This window comes from Symphodus melops (genome assembly GCF_947650265.1).
Source record: "Symphodus melops genome assembly, chromosome: 8".
In the NCBI taxonomy this organism is placed as follows: Eukaryota; Metazoa; Chordata; class Actinopteri; order Labriformes; family Labridae; genus Symphodus; species Symphodus melops.
The window spans coordinates 3946587-3963131 of NC_136698.1; the positions used below are offsets into that span (position 1 = coordinate 3946587).

General features: G+C 41.7%; 2 protein-coding genes across 2 annotated transcripts in view; both read right to left on the bottom strand.

The window, feature by feature from the left end:
• The window catches only part of alg6 (ALG6 alpha-1,3-glucosyltransferase), a 175569-nt gene that overhangs the window by 110785 nt on the left and 48239 nt on the right, over window positions 1-16545 (bottom strand). The gene's annotated exons all lie outside the window — the stretch shown is intronic.
• Window positions 4623-14723, bottom strand: pgm1 (phosphoglucomutase 1). Its single transcript, XM_079351437.1, has 11 exons — window positions 14367-14723; window positions 12696-12858; window positions 11836-11979; window positions 11459-11584; window positions 11188-11378; window positions 9861-10015; window positions 9660-9775; window positions 9444-9579; window positions 7355-7538; window positions 6981-7115; window positions 4623-5281 (listed from the first exon to the last, which is right to left on the bottom strand). Exons 1-11 carry the CDS (start codon window positions 14610-14612, stop codon window positions 5192-5194), a joined length of 1686 nt encoding a protein of 561 aa, XP_079207563.1. The 5' UTR covers window positions 14613-14723; the 3' UTR covers window positions 4623-5191.

The following is a 16545-nucleotide window of genomic DNA, read 5'->3' on the forward strand; positions in this document are numbered from 1 at the left end:
TGGACAGCCAATTCGGAAGTTAGTTGTGTGTCCACTTGAGTCTGGCCTGTTTTTAAAGCAGAAATTAACCTGGTTAGAAAAAGAAAATGGGTCTAATTAGCTACTGATGTCTCGATTGGCAATTTTTTGACTACTCATCCTTTTTGTGTTTATTCATGTATTATTATTCCATATATTGTTTGCAGAACATATAAAAATAACAAGCTGAGTGATCCGCTCTTGTTCACTTTTTTCCGCTTTTTTGTTCAAAAAAATCTGGCTGAAGGAGGACACATTCATAACAGTGTTGCCTGGGTATATTACCCCAAATACGCTAACGTGGAGGATTTCTGTTGTTATATAAAATAATTTCCAGTTTCCGTTTTAGCTCAAATCCAAAGGTCCTACATCAGGCAAACACTTCTGTGTACAATGAGCCATAGAAGTGTGATGTCTTCTTCTTGACTTAAAGCCAGAAGAAGAAAAATGGATGAGGGGATTCAAAGCAGCCTGTGGACATAAGCCAGCCTCTGCTCCGCACTGCTCGGTTCAAATGTGCGGTCATCTAATCCCGACTGTTACCAAACAGTTTTTTATGGCCTCACACATCATCCTCAACACTTTGGGCCTGCAGCCCCAGAAAAACTGAGAGTGTTAAGGGTGTGATGACTCATGTGGAGCCTCTACATCTAAACTTTGTTAACTTCACACACCCTGTCAGAGCTTGTCCACATCCACAGTGGAGGGGACTAAACTGATGTTGTTATAGCAAGGCATACGGTTTAAAGGCAGGGTTGGTAACTTTCTCCAGATAAACCTTTTAAAGATTTTAGTTGACACTGTCTTTAGGTCCTGAAATGAATAACTCATGTGCTCAGAAAAAATAACTAAGAAAACCTGTCATCTGTAGCGGTTGTCAGGATGTAAAATGTTCAACCAACGTCTGCCATGAGGTACCCATTTAATAATCCAATCATGCCTTCCTGCTCATTCTCTACCTCTTACGTGCATGCGTCCACACTCAAAGCATGAGTTAACGCTGTGAGTTTACTAACCACTAAATAAGACAAAAGACAACATAGTTTGTTTTTTTTTGTTTTTTTTTAATTACCAGCCCTACCTTTAAGGCTAGTTATTTTCTAGCTTTGGTTTAACACCATTCAAAGACTAAACAAAGATCAGATTGCAGCATCTTCTGATATAGTGAGCAGGATTTGAGATTCCATAATATTAAGTAACAGGGTTGCAAACATAAACATTAAAGGTAAATACTATAAAGTTTCAGCTGTACCTTCTTCATCTATGACTAAGAAATTAAGGCTACAGTGTAAACACGTTTGATGTTAGCACTTGAGATATGGCATGGGCTTTAAGTTGTGAGCTTTAAGTGCCCATTCATTGCATTCCTACTTTTAAAGAGATAAGATTTTCACAAAGGAAATCTTTTCTCTGCTGCAGCGTAATGTTTTTTCTCTAGGGTTTTTTGGGAATGCATAAAAGATGCTTAGTTGTCGGTACTTGTCTCCCTTTGGGCCGAAGTAGCCAATTAAAATAAGTTCAATGCTTTACCCCCCCCCCCCCCCCCCCACACACACACACACACACACACACACACTTCTCAGAGCAAATCATTAATGAGAGCTCTATGTTTGCTTAAATATTTTTTTCCCAATAATTTTAATTTGGTTCCTCATAAGCACATTCACTCGAAGGTGCTCCCATATTTTCCTCAGATACGCTTTGGTATTTAACTTAGAATAGTGCCCAATGTCATTCCTATTTTTAGTATCAGTGGTTTTTTCACCTGTTGATCAATTAAGAAATGGTGAATGTAAACAATTATTTGGATTCCCTCAGTTTGTATCATCTGCAGGATAGTTTTGTAACTGGCAGACTGGGAAAACAAAAGTTATTTTTAACATAGTCGGATCTTATGAAAGATCCCCTTTCCTTTATTCAAACAGTGTATCACTTGACATTAAATTGTGTGTTAGAGAAGAAATTGGTCTTAAAGAAAGAACCACAAGAACCGGAGGAGTAAAAATTAACTGCACAGCCAATGCTTTCCTCATTCTCAGCACTTTGAGATTGATGCCTTTGTCCTACATTTTGACCTCATCTTGCAATAAACAGGCCACTTTAAAAACACAAGGCTCCAGAGAAAGGCATTTGGAAATCTAATCGCTGCAGACCAGGCCAGCTTAATGTAAGCCCTATCGTGATTACCTGATGTAATGACAGCCAATTCAAATACGGCCTGTGAGCCATTAGGAGCAGAACAAGAGGAACACATTATGTAGTGCTCTATATGTCAGCTCGACAGCGTATGAACAATGCAACATGGAAGTTTCAAAACTGTTATTGTGACTCCTTGGGGAGTATAGAGGAACTGTTTGGGGCAGTTATACATCCGATGCCACAGACTCTCCCTTTGAAGACTGAAAATAGGCTGTAAAAGCTTATAGTATAAACACAGATAAAAGATTAAAAACATTCATTTAGATTCCCCTCCTGATAGTGTACCAAACTTTAAATGTGTTTTAAGCATAGGATAACTAAGACTGTGCTTTGTTTAAGATTGTAAATTGAGTAAGCCATACAAAGGATTTTTCACAAGTTGTTCATCATTTCATCGCTTCCAAGAGTTGTAACTGGGACATTAAGATATATGTAAACGTTGTTCTGTAGTTTCGTGAGCTGGCTGTTCATTATGAGATTTTCTGCCTCTAAAGTCTTTTCTTGCCACTGTAACTTTGCTAAATGTTGTGCTCATGATGGATTTATGTTGAGTCTTTGTGACAGAACTAAGAGTCTTTTACCTGATTTCTGTAAAGTTCTTGAGATAGCATTGATTATGAATTGGTGCTATACAAATAAAGATTAATTGATACTGTCAAGCAAAACAGCAAACATTAGCATTCAACATTATATTACAGTTAGCTAGGAAGTGCCTGAATGAAACATCTATGTTACAGAGCATTACATAGTACAATAAGAGAAACATCAACAGTAGGCTATTGACTTGACAAAGACCTTGAGTTGAATGTGCAGCATTTTCTCTTCCTCCTATTGGCTGCAAAAATTACCATTGGAAAGCAGTTTAGCTATAGCTAGCTAAAAATAAAGACAGCTTGTTAGTGAGTGATAAAAATGTGCTGTTTTATCTAAGATATTTTCCATTGTCCCTTTAAATTTTCAACATCTATTTTATTTTTAGCTGCTGATTTAACTGGAAGCATTATATGATAAGAGCAAGATGGCGCCGTTCGATGCATTTCCCCCAAGGTGCCTTGGAAGTGACCTGGTGCTGCTCCTGCAACTTCCATACTTCAGTCCGCAGGGAATCACCAGGACCGCTACCCCCCGATTCCCAAACCAAGTCCCTACAGTCTGAGCAACTGCCAATAAAGCTGATTCTCATTATGATTTGTCAGATTCCTTTAATTTTACAAGGCTTCATATGACGTAGGCTACAACCTGGAACACAGGAGGCTGAAGTTACAACTGCATTTCTTCATATTCCCAAATGTAAGATGAGGAAATGGACCCCTAACTTCCCTGGATTTTTAAATGTATTGGAACAGTAAAGGCTACACGCATATCTTTAACTAATAGTATATCTATTGATCACCTCAGATGCATTTTGTGTTGTCTTCACCTGAAGCTGCTTGTTTGCAGCGGGTATGTTGATTTTTGATTATCTGTTGTTGTTTTTTGGTTTGTAGAACATAGAACATAAAGTGACTCACCAGTTCACTATTTATTACCTTCATTAACATTTCCCTCATGTTTAGTTTTATTTGTGGCTACCTGTTGATTTCAAGCTTGTTTCAGTAAAACGTGTGAAAATGTGCTTTGGGGTTTATCTATGCAAAAGCTCAGAATTGGACAAGTCGGTCAGATTGAACGACCAAATTTGGTTGCAAATGTGTCACAGATGATGGAGGTGATTAGCACCAATTTTCCTTTTGCTTTGCATTGAATATTTCAGCCTCACTTCTACTAACTTAATTGTAACCAATGTACAGCCAGATATGGTGTCTGTGTGAGGAATACGTTGACTCCACTCCAAGAACCAAATTTACCAGAATTATTTCAACCGATTCAAACGTCCTTCACCCATTCATTTCTCTGGTTAAAACTTTCCATTTCTCGACGATATTTCAACTCTTTTGTTTGTCTTTCGATATCGCTTGTGGGATCCGTTGACCTGCAGACACTTAATTACTCTCGTCATTAATCAGGATTTCAGTGAATATCTCATTACACAAGAAGACATGCCAGAGGAGGCATCAGTTGATGCTTCTCTGCTCGCCTCAAGAATGTCTTTGTGGAGAGAGACAGACTTAAATCTGCAGAAGAGTCTTCCTACGACTTGGCTCACTTGTTGCATGACAGGATTTTTGCATTTATCTCGATTAATTTCCCTACCGCCGTATGCACTTTTGCTTTTAGTCTCTCTTTCAAATGCTTACTCGAAAAATCAAGGTCTGCAACAGCAATCTCCACCATGCCAGACACTAAGACGAACAGCAGGGATTCTTTTTCAATGCAAGCATGGATAATTACTTTGGCGAATTCATGCGTTTATATGCTTACATACATACCAGCTCATATAAATAAATGAAAACAAGACCACAGTATTTCCTTTATGTTGGGTTATTTTATTAATGCTGCATGTGTCGGTTCATGGTTCAGGTTTAGAGGCTGTTCTGGTGATTGTAGCTAACAGAGAGAAGGGGAAGGCACCAGGTCAAATAAGGGAAAACCTAGGGGGATGAGGTTGCCCTCAAATTGCTGATCTCCGGCCAGTTTGGCAGTTTCCTCATTTAATGATATGTTTCAGAAAGAGATCTGGACAATAACATCGTCGAACATGGATACAGAGACTACACATTCTGTTCAAGCGTTCCAGTCTGCACATTGACTTTGCATTTTGTTTTTCTTGAAACACGTGAATAAAATACAAGACTTATCTGACAAAGTTGTTGCTACTGCAGAAAACAATAAGAACATGACGAGGAAACTCACTTTAATGCTAAATACTGGCAGTGGTTAACCTCTAATAGAGATGTGATTCTTGTAGTCAGTTTTTTGTGGAAAGGACCTCTGAAGCCAAGACAGATTTCAAGGGCAGCTTCACCCCCACACAGAGAGTGGAGGTATCCTGTTGCTGAGGACTAGGGGGTGCGGAGTCAGTGTGGCAGAGGAATCATGTGATCACAGTGGGACCTGAACGTCCAGTCCTCTCCTGGAGCTGGGAGACCTTTAAGGCGATGTCTACCAGAGGGGCCAGCATCACCTGCAAACAGAGACAGGACTTAGGACTTCATGTACAGGTGACGCTGTTCTCATCATCCCTACAGATGGTTTCACTTGGGTTAGCACAAAGAGGTAGACATAACTGCACAGCAAGTTCTTGGCAAGGCAAAACAATTATTCAATGGATGCAGACATTGCTAAATTACTACGCTCTGCCAAGGAACCGTGTCAAACCCCAGCATGAACATTTCACATCTTTTTCACTTCATGTGTTCAGATAATACAGATATATAAATGCAATCAAAACATGTTCCTTTGTTTGAGCTTTTTGTTATCTTTGGACTTGGACAGACTATTTTTTACCCTATTCACAGTCATTATGCTTCATGCTAAGCTAAATGGCTATTTATTGTAGCTTCAAATTTACCATACAGGCAGAAGAGAGCTATCGAGCTAGTTTGACTTCTGAAAAGAAAAAAACAATTAAGTGTCCTGACTAAAATCCTGATGATTTTTTTTTTCTTACTCAAACTGATCAAAGCCCATTCTTACGACCAGGTGGTCCCTTAAACACGATGTCCCTCTCACTAATTCCTGCTACACCAAAGCTGCTCACACTAGGCGTCTGCCTCCTCCTGAAGTCTTTGACCCTCGTAACAGGGATTCACTTCGGCAAAAAAAATCTGTTAAATATGTGATGGAGTGTTTGGACTGAAATGTCACTATTATTTGGTGAAAAATGCTCATGCATTTAGTTTGAGGTGGAACCAGTCTGAGTTTGACCTGTAAACACAAATGTCAACTGAGCCCAACATGACATAAGACATTACTTTATCAATCCCCAAGGGGGAAATGTGGGTGTGTACAGAAATCAAAAAGTCAAAACCGAATAGACTAGTAACATAAATACAACTTTTTAAAAAACATCTCCAAGAATTCTATTATTTTCTGTGTAGGGCCATATTTCACACACCAAAGCAGAAAATCTAGGACTCACAGAACATCAGCTGTTGGCTGAGATGTGAAATGTCTGCTGGGAAGGCTTCCTCTTTCCTTAAAACCTGGCCTCTTATTCTAAAACTGAGCCCTCTCTGTGTGTAAATCAAACCAAGTTAAATTCAGCCAACTGAACCATTAACCCAGCAGTCATATATCTGTCAAGTTAGGAGCATGAAGCAATGTGTTTCTGCTTATCTGTTCATTCATGGAGTGTAAGCACCGAAGAAGAAAACAGGCTGAATCAGAACTTTAATTCACTTTTTTTTTTTTTTTTAAGATCGTCTCACTTTCTCGTTCGACATCACCTCCCTGTCTGCGCCCGTCCAAAACCACTTTATGAAGTGTCCTGTTGGAACTCACACTCTTTATTTCCCCCTGTGCTATACTTCCCCCTGTCATACTGGCCCTGATAAGCTGCTATAACTCAAGAGTTTGCCAAACGTCTCCATCTCCTCACATGTTGAATACAAGCTCCACCCTGCGAGATCTTTGCTTTGCCGCTGGTGGCAGATCACTCTGTGGCCCGTGTGAGCTCTGAACGTTTGACCTCCATAAGGTGTTAGATGATATTACAATCTTTAGTTTTTTTGTCCCTTTGCTGAGATTGTTCATGTACATGCACATATCCTAAAACTTAGCGGTTGTTTCTTTTGAGGGTTTATTTTCCTATCTGATGATTCATGTCAAGCATCTCTCTCGCTAAACCTCGATGTCTGAGATTTACTCCTCGTGCTCCTGACCTGTGGGTCTTGGTAAATCTTCTGGGGGTCCTTCTCGTAGCTGTCTATGTAGAGCCTGACTGTTGCCCCCGCGCTGCCCGTACCGCTGAGACGGAAAATAATCCTCGAACCATCGGCGAAGATGATCCTCAAACCCTGAGAGAGTGAGAGAGATGCAGAAAGCGAGCGGGTGAGAGAGATGAGGATAAATACAGTACATGGAGCTGGACACGCGTGGAGGGATTACAAAATCTTTAAATAGAAAAACAACAAACCGGAACACAACAATGTTTGAAGATTTTCCTCAAGGGAATGGACTACATCTAAACGCAGAGCTGGATATCTCAAAGAGCACAAAAGGAAATCCTGGTTGGCTCTTCCTTGCAGACTCTCACCTGGTTTTTGGACACACTTCCGTCCACCGGGTCTGTGTAGGCAAAGTTATCAGCGACAGCCACCTCATACGTCTTATCTCCCGATGAGAACTTCTTCCCTACGAAGGAGGGGTCGAACATCGCCGTCTCCAGATCCTTGATCATCTTGTTGGCAGCATCAGAGTCCACTTCCTCGTAGTCGTACCTGAATGTGGAGTTAGATAGTGAAGTCAAATCTGGCAAGACAATGACAAGAAAATAGTTCTAACACAGCCATTCATTGAGAGGCCTCCAGGATTCAGTTCTCTAATTTACCACCAGATGGTGCCCAAGTTCAACTTGAACAAACAACAAGATTGTGTCATATACACTCAACAAAAATATAAACGCAACACTTTTGTTTTTGCTCCCATTTGTCATGAGATGGACTCAAAGATCTAAAATTCATTCCAGATACACAATATTACCATTTCTCTCAAACATTGTTCATAAATCTGTCTAAATGTGTGATAGTGAGCACTTTTGCTTTGCTGAGACAATCCATCCCACCTCACAGGTGTGCCACATCAAGATGCTCATCAGACACCATGATTAGTGCACAGGTGTACCTTATACTGCCCACAATAAAAGGCCACTCTGAAATGTGCAGTTTTGTCTCACAGCAAAATGCCACAGATGGCGCAAGCATTGAGGGAGCGTGCAATTGGCATGCTGACAGCAGGAATGTCAACCAGATCTGTTGCTCGGGCATTGAATGTTCATTTCTCCACCATAAGCCGTCTCCAAAGGCGTTTCAGAGAATATGGCAGTACATCCAACCGGCCTCACAACCGCAGACCACGTGTAACCACACCAGCCCAGGACCTCCACATCCAGCAGGTTCACCTCCAAGATCGTCTGAGACCAGCTACTCAGACAGCTGCTGAAACAATTGGTTTGCATAACCAAAGAATTTCTGCACAAACTGTCAGAAACCGTCTCAGGGAAGCTCAACTGCATGCTCGTCGTCCTCATCGGGGTCTTAACCTGACTCCAGATCGTCGCCGTAACAGACTTGAGTGGGCAAATGCTCACATTCGATGGCGTCTGGCACGTTGGAGAGGTGTTCTCTTCACGGATGAATCTCGGTTTACATTGTTCAGGGCAGATGGCAGACAGCGTGTGTGGCGTCGTGTGGGTGAGCGCTTTGCTGATGTCAATGTTGTGGATCGAGTGGCCCATGGTGGTGGTGGGGTTATGGTATGGGCAGGCATCTGTTATGGACGAAGAACACAGGTGCATTTTATTGATGGCATTTTGAATGCACAGAGATACCGTGATGAGATCCTGAGGCCCATTGTTGTGCCATACATCCATGAACATCACCTCATGTTTCAGCAAGATAATGCACGGCCCCATGTTGCAAGGATCTGTACACAATTCTTGGAAGCTGAAAATGTCCCAGTTCTTGCATGGCCAGCATACTCACCGGACATGTCACCCATTGAGCATGTTTGGGATGTGCTTGACCGGCGTATACGACAGCGCGTACCAGTTCCCACTAATATCCAGCAACTTCGCACAGCCATTGAAGAGGAGTGGACCAACATTCCACAGGCCACAATTGACAATCTGATAAACTCTATGCGAAGAAGATGTGTTGCACTGCATGAGGCAAATGGTGGTCACACCAGATACTGACTGGTTCTGAGTCCCCAGACCCTCAATAAAGCAAAAACTGCACATTTCAGGGTGGCCTTTTATTGTGGACAGTCTAAGGTACACCTATGCACTAATCATGGTGTCTGATGAGCATCTTGATGTGGCACACCTGTGAGGTGGGATGGATTGTCTCAGCAAAGCAAAAGTGCTCACTATCACACATTTAGACAGATTTATGAACAATGTTTGAGAGAAATGGTAATATTGTGTATCTGGAATGAATTTTAGATCTTTGAGTCCATCTCATGACAAATGGGAGCAAAAACAAAAGTGTTGCGTTTATATTTTTGTTGAGTGTAAGAAAAAAAAAAAGTCCTGGGACCAATCGATACAAATCCACACACCTGAAAGACTTCATGACTCAGGTGAACATTTGAAAATAAAAAAAGTTTATGGAATGATTTCTGACCTTGTGAAGAAGTTCCTGCCAAACTTCTGCCAGTGATCCTTCATGATCTCTTCCACGCTCTGTTTCCTGGTGGCTAAGATCGACAACCACGCCAGCACCGCCCACAAACCGTCCTTCTCCCGGATATGATCTGAACCTGGAGTGTCAGCAGACGATGAAAAGAGGGGATGAGTGTCAGAGCGAAGAAGAGGCACTGCTGATGTGAAGTTAACTCGCCTGTGCCGAAGCTCTCCTCTCCACACAGTGAAAGTTTGCCCGCATCCATCAGGTTACCGAAGAACTTCCAACCGGTCGGAGTCTCGTACAGCTGCATCTGAAGAGCTTTAGCCACACTGAAAGAGAGTTACACACAATTAACATACACAGACAGATAAGGAGAGACGGTAGATACACTAATATGCTGTGTGTTTTTTATACTTGTCCAGAGCTCCACTGGTGGGCATACTGCGGGCCAGTCCTTTCACACCCGTCTTCTGGAAATAAGGGATGCTGGTGATGTTTGCAGCTATGACAGCCACAGAGTCTGAGGGGTTCACGAAAAAGCCGTGTTTCCCCAGCACCATGTTACGGTCCTGAAGAGAGCGACACAACGAGGGTCACAAAACAGGGACAGTTTGCTTCTTTTGTGTTTGTTGTAAAGCACTTTAAATCAGCTGTGTTTTGTGTAAATTGCTCAATGAATGAACCCTGACGTCCACCATCGGACTTATTGCATTTTTCTTAACAATGACTAAAGCCTTTCCTCTGCTCTTTTGTAGATATACTTCAGTGATAAACAGCAGAAACAACCTCTCAGTTACCACCTTATGTTTTTTTCTACTTTGGGTTGACGAGTCGTTTCCATAAAGAATGTTTTTGACCACCTAATAGTCTAGTAAAGATCTGAAGAGAATAGGGCCCATTTGGCACTTTACAAACACTGACTGATTATTATTTTGTATTTCTTTTCAAAGGCGTGGAGGTGTATCTGGACTTGTCCTCAAAAGGGAATCTCGAATACGTCTTCTGTATTTTAAAAGCACAATGGTGAAATGATGACGGCACATTTTTCTTTTCATATAAGTCATCCCGTTATAAATCAAAATGAAGCTTTTTTTTCCCGACACGAGATGTGAGAAATATGTTTGTGAGAAAACAAGAGTAACTCAGCTAATTTAAAACATTCACTGTTCTCTCTAAATAATGTCCTGAAGTCTAAACGAGCTGATTTCAGTCACCTCCCGGGACCCGGCTTGGTTTGTTAAACTAGTCAATTAGTGGAGCTTTAAATTTAAGACTTAATAAAAAGAGTTTATTAGATTTATTTTATGAGAGCTGACATCATAGATTTGAATCCACTTCAAATTCTCTCATTTCTCTCCGGGCCAGATCGCAGCTGAGCTCTGCCGTTCGCCTCGTTTGTTGTTTTACAACCAATCTGACGTCATCGGGAAATGTCCACGATGACACAAACGGACACCTCAACTTTTTATTGCAAAACAGAATGAATCTTCTGTGTAGAGAATGTGTAGAGTATTTTAGATCAGATTAAAAAAAATAATTAAAAAAAAAAAATCTCTTTGGGAATTTGTTTTTGGATATTTTTGATGATGTCATCAAAGAAAACTAAACGGGAAGACGCAGAAGTAAAGCTTTTGGAAGAAAAACAGAAAGTGGGGTGTGAAACATACATTAATGGCGAGGCTATTAACCGCTCCTCAGATAGTTTCCCAGGGGAAAAAAAAAAAAATCTAACTTGACTTACACCATCACCGTCGAAAGCAGCTCCCAAGTCGTATTCTCCTCCTTTCATGGCATTGACCAGATCGGCAGCGTATGTCAGGTTAGGGTCGGGGTGGTGACCTCCAAAGTCCTCCTGAGGGACACAGTTGACTGCAGAGTTCGCAGGAGAACCGAGTTCTTCACAGACAATCTTCTTCACGTAGGGGCCGACCACTGGAAAGAGAGACAGAGCCTTTAAAAAGCGTTTTCTATTTAAACCCTAACACCTGACGTTGTGCTGTTCTGTCTCCGACCTCCGTGCATGGCATCCAGGCGGACGTTAATGTGGTTGGCTCCAGACAGGAGCTCCTTCAGTGCAGCAAAGTCAAAGATGCCCCTCAGCATCTCAGCGTAGGCCTCCACGGAGTCCACGATCTCCACTGAGACGAAGAAACAGAAGACGGGTAAAGTCATACAGCCGTCGATGTAAAGACAACAAACTTGGTCAGCTGGATTCACGAAACAGCGAATATCAGACAAGAGCAGTGAAGAAGCTGCCTTTAAACAAGTCAAACTAACATTTACCACCAAGCTGCCAGTCACTTGTATTTATGTTTCCACCCTGACAAAAAAAAGAACATGTCCCTTCAGGTGGGACCAGGACTCTCTCCTTTCTGTGGCACTACTTTACCTGTGAAAGGTTTGAAAGTTTCCACCTCAAAGGTCTGTTTTCCGATCTTGGAGAGATCAACCTTCAGCTCCGGGCAGATGTGATACTCCTGCAGGCCTTTGCTGACTTCGTATATTTTGTTTGTGATGCCCTCTGGAGCCGGTCCTGGAGACGTAGAAGAAGACCGGTGAGACATATTTACGGACAGATGTGATGAAAGGGAATTACAGATGTTGATGTGACAGAAATAACCACAAGAGGGCAGACTAACCCAGATTTTGAAATCTGACTTTTGCTATCCAGGGTCAAATCAAAGTTCTGGCCTTATTTTCCTCCCACAGTTGCAGAAAACTGGAGGAGCCTGATGCAGGTGTAGACTTTTGGAAATTGGGTTAAACGGGGTTACCAGTGGTCTAAGTGTGAGTGCATTACCGTGACATAGACAACTGGCTTGCTTAAAGGCTGGCTCACACATTTCCAACGTGCACACGTTAAAACAGAGCTTTTTAGAGTTCTTTAAACTGCTGGATTGCATTAGATTTCAGTGGTCATAATGTTATGATTCATTTGGGTTAAATGCATGATTAATCATTTATTATGTTTGACCAATATAAAGCGTTATCGCACATCGGTCCTGATATTCGAGTCCACACATCCTTCTGATCAGGATCATCTCAATTTTGGAGTCCAAAAGTTTCTCAGTTTTGAGCAGCTCATACTGACGTTTTAATCTAGATCAACATCAAATCTGAATTATTTCTTTTCTTTGTAAAACCCTTGTTCAAGCTCTGATCTTAATAATAATAATAATCTCCTCAGATTTACTATGAAACAGTTCCACACTGGAGATGACTTGATATCTGGAAGCCGTCTCCCCTCACCTCCACTGGAGATGTTGTACTTGATGCCAAAGTCTCCGTTGGGGCCTCCGGGGTTGTGGCTGGCTGTGAGGATGATGCCCCCCACTGCCTTTATCTTGCGGATCACACAAGAGACTGCTGGGGTGGACATGATGCCATTCTGACCAATCACCAGATTGCCAATCTGAAAGAAGAAGAACAAATACACATAGATTGATGCACACCTAGAAGAGTTATGTGGGCGGTTGTCGAGGGTGAGTGAGGGCAAAAAAGCCTCCCGGGGGATAAGGCTGGTTGGACACTGACAGAGACACAGAGGACTCCCAGTCAGGGAACTGGTGCTTTCTGAGCCAACAATCATCACTTTTGTTCCTGTAGTTCTGATTGCCCTCCCCGCCCCCTACATGATGTCATTTTGTGGTCTTAAACTGCACCTGAGTCCAGGATGTCCACTTTAAATATGCAGCTGTTTGTGTTAAGTAAGCATGGAAGCAGAAGTGCCTGCACACTTTCTTCACCGCTTCATTTCACAACAACAACCACTTGTGGAGAAATGGAAGGAATTGTCAAACATCTTTGAGCAACTTGCACAGAGTGGCCTTGCAGACGCTCGATGGGAGACGGAGTGACCAAGTCATAAAAGAGAAGGTCACAGGTCGAGTCTAAATAGAAACAATGACGAATGATGAGTACAACTCACTCTTCATAAGAATGGACCTGAGTTTAAGATATACCTATATGACAAGCAATGTGTTTTAGAGGTTAAAGAAAACGCAATGGTACTGTATGTACTGTTCATTCATTTGTGCACAGACATATGAAGTGCAACGTGACCAGCTGCACGTAACACGTCACGCACCCTGCTTGTCCCAAATTACTGCAGCAGCATCACAGAGAGAAAGCAGCCAGCGGCATCTCACCGTTTATTGTGAAACACAAAAACAAACAGTCTGAAGTGCTTCCTTATACAGCTACTATCCAACCTGCTTTTTCTTCTTTTTTTTTAATGATTATGTAAGTAAGTCTTCTTGTTATCGGATACAGATATCTCTCAGGAGGAAGCACAGTCAAATGTCGCGTTAAATGTCAAAGGTCACCAGTTTAATACACATTGAGACTCCGATCACGTAGAAGTTAAACCTGAGTGATTGTACGTTTAACATGCAGTGAGTAATTCAGAGGGACTCTGAAAGGGGCATCTCGTGGTGCCTTTACGTGATGTCACAATAATCGGAAAAAATCCCTTCCCACTATAAAGATTCACGAGAAGGTTCCCTCTTGTTGGATCAACAACTCCAAAAGAGGGGGAAAAAAGTTAACATAGCAGAGATGACGTAATGTTACACAAAGACATAAAAAAAAGTAACTGCTACCTTCACGATCGACAACTTTTAATTATATAACCTTGAGTCAATTACATTTGATCTCCTTTACATTATTTTAGTGTGGTATAGTGTTGCTGTTATTTGTCCATGAAGGGATACACATTTAAAATATACATTAGGTCTTCTATCGACTGTGTCGTTTTTTAATATTAACTTAAATTTGAAGAGCAAACTGGGAAGGTTGAAACTCCGAGCACTCGGGTAGTACATGAATGCAGCGTCAGCTAGCTAACCCAGCTAGCCTTGCAGACTCAAGAGAGAGAGAGAGAGGTGGGGGGGACACAACAACAATGTCTTTCAAACTGACCCCGTTGGCAGCAGCAATCTGGACGATTAACTGAATGGCGTCTTTCATGAAGAACCTGCCGTCTCCTCCCACCACCACGGTGGCCGCCTGGCGCTCCGCGGGCTCGATGACAGCGAGAATGCTCTGGATGAAGTTTTCCGCATAGTGCTGGTTCTGCTGAAACACCGTCACCCTCTTCCTCAGACCACTCGTCCCCGGTTTCTGGTCCGTGTACGGCTTGGTCTTCACTGTTGTTATTTTCACCATTTTAAACCCCCAAGTGAGCACCTGTGGTCCCCCTGTGTGTGATCCGCAGTCTGCAGAGTCAAGCAGCTGCACGTACACGCTGGACCAGACAACTCCCCCCTTTTAGATCCGCCCTCTCGGTTTAAAGGGCAAGCAAAGACCGTGTACTCTGATCATACTATCAACAACATGAGGGAGGAATGTTTCTCATGTACTGCTGTACATCATGAAAAGTTTGGTGAATTACCAAATCGATGAATGGTTATTTAGTGGTAAATGTGCGCAGGGCCGTATTTATGACTTTTACATCCTGAGCAGCAGAAACTTCACACCATCTTTATTCAATTGAAAGTAGTGATTTGTGTGTCCACATTTTTTCACATTTCGTAACAGACAACGATGGACATGAGTGACTTTGTTGGATCGAGCAAAAAGAACAAACCAGGCTCAAGTTTTGCAACTCAAGAAGAAATGGATAAACACTGGTTTCACGTGAAGCCAATATGCTGAAGTGCCATAAACCTACATTCTCTCTAATGGCCAGCAGGGGGCGCACCACTGATTGAAAAAAGATGATTATATAAAAACAGATGGGAAATTAAGCGAACTCGATTTATTTTTACAATGACTTCATGATGTCATGCACACAACAATATTTTAATACTATATTCTCTTATCTTATACAACATAGACAGTTTTTCTCATAGATGAAAGACAGGGGAAAGAAAACCATCGCTGAGGCTACCTGTAATCATCAACCTGGGTAGCTTTGACCAATCAATTAAATGCATGCACGTTCATCACAGGTGACTAAAATATGCTTAAAACGTGTGTCTCTTTGGTTCCTTTTGTCTTGCTGTAACATTGTCTAGTTTCTCACACAGACCGAGGACCCTTCTTTCGGAGCAGAAAACTGTCCGCTCATTGTGATTGCATTACTCAGGTCAGTCCTGTTGAGATCCAGAAGAATACTAAAAAAAAACGCTTATTTTTATATTTTAGTTGACCTGTTGCTGGTTACTAAGTTTCGAAGTGTTAAATAGAAACCAAGTGTGTCATAAGTTCTGAGAGATATAAGAAGCTTCACATTTATTCATGAACAGACTTTTGAACCTCAAAGGTCAAGTCCATTACACAGAGAGGTCAATGACTGCAGGGCTGGTTCAAATGTTTAGACCAACAAGACAATCTGATTGGAGAAGGAATACATTCTCTCATAACTATATCACATATATGACACATTCAAAGGATACTACAGTATATTTCAAAACCACATGACTCAAGTGATAGAGTGTGATTTTGAAAGGTGAACATTGTGAAATCTTCCACTTCAGGTTTCTGCTGTTTGCTTGTTGCATCACAGTGTGTTTGTTCATCATAAGCAGAACAAAGTTTAACGTCAGACCTGCCATCAGGAAGTACGGGGTGTGTGCATGCGTGGAGGTTATCCTTCAGAGAGGAGATATTATATTTTCATGGTAAATGAACTTGAGCTTGTAGAGCGCTTCTCTAGTCTTCTCCCGACTACTACTAGCTAAAAGGTTTTTATACTGCAGGTAACACTGACACATTCACACACTGATGGAAGAAGCTGCTGTGTAAAGTGAGCGTGTAAAGTAACTAATACCATTCATATTTAAACTGGGGGGGGTCACTGGTAGCCTTATGGCATGCACTTGCCCCATTTCCAGAGGCCATAGTCCTCAATCCCACCTGTGGCTCCTGACTCTATCCTCTCTGAAGGCATCAAAAGCCCAAAAATAAATATTTAAAAATTGCATTAATCGTGCACTAAAATTTGCACCGTAAACACTGTCAGTTTAAAACAGCTCTCACCATTCATAGCACAATTTAAATCTACATTTACTGACAATGACGTTGTACTAATCAAACATTTAACCTTTTGAAATGTAAATATCCTTTTTTGAAAACCTATTTTAAACATTTGTTAGAA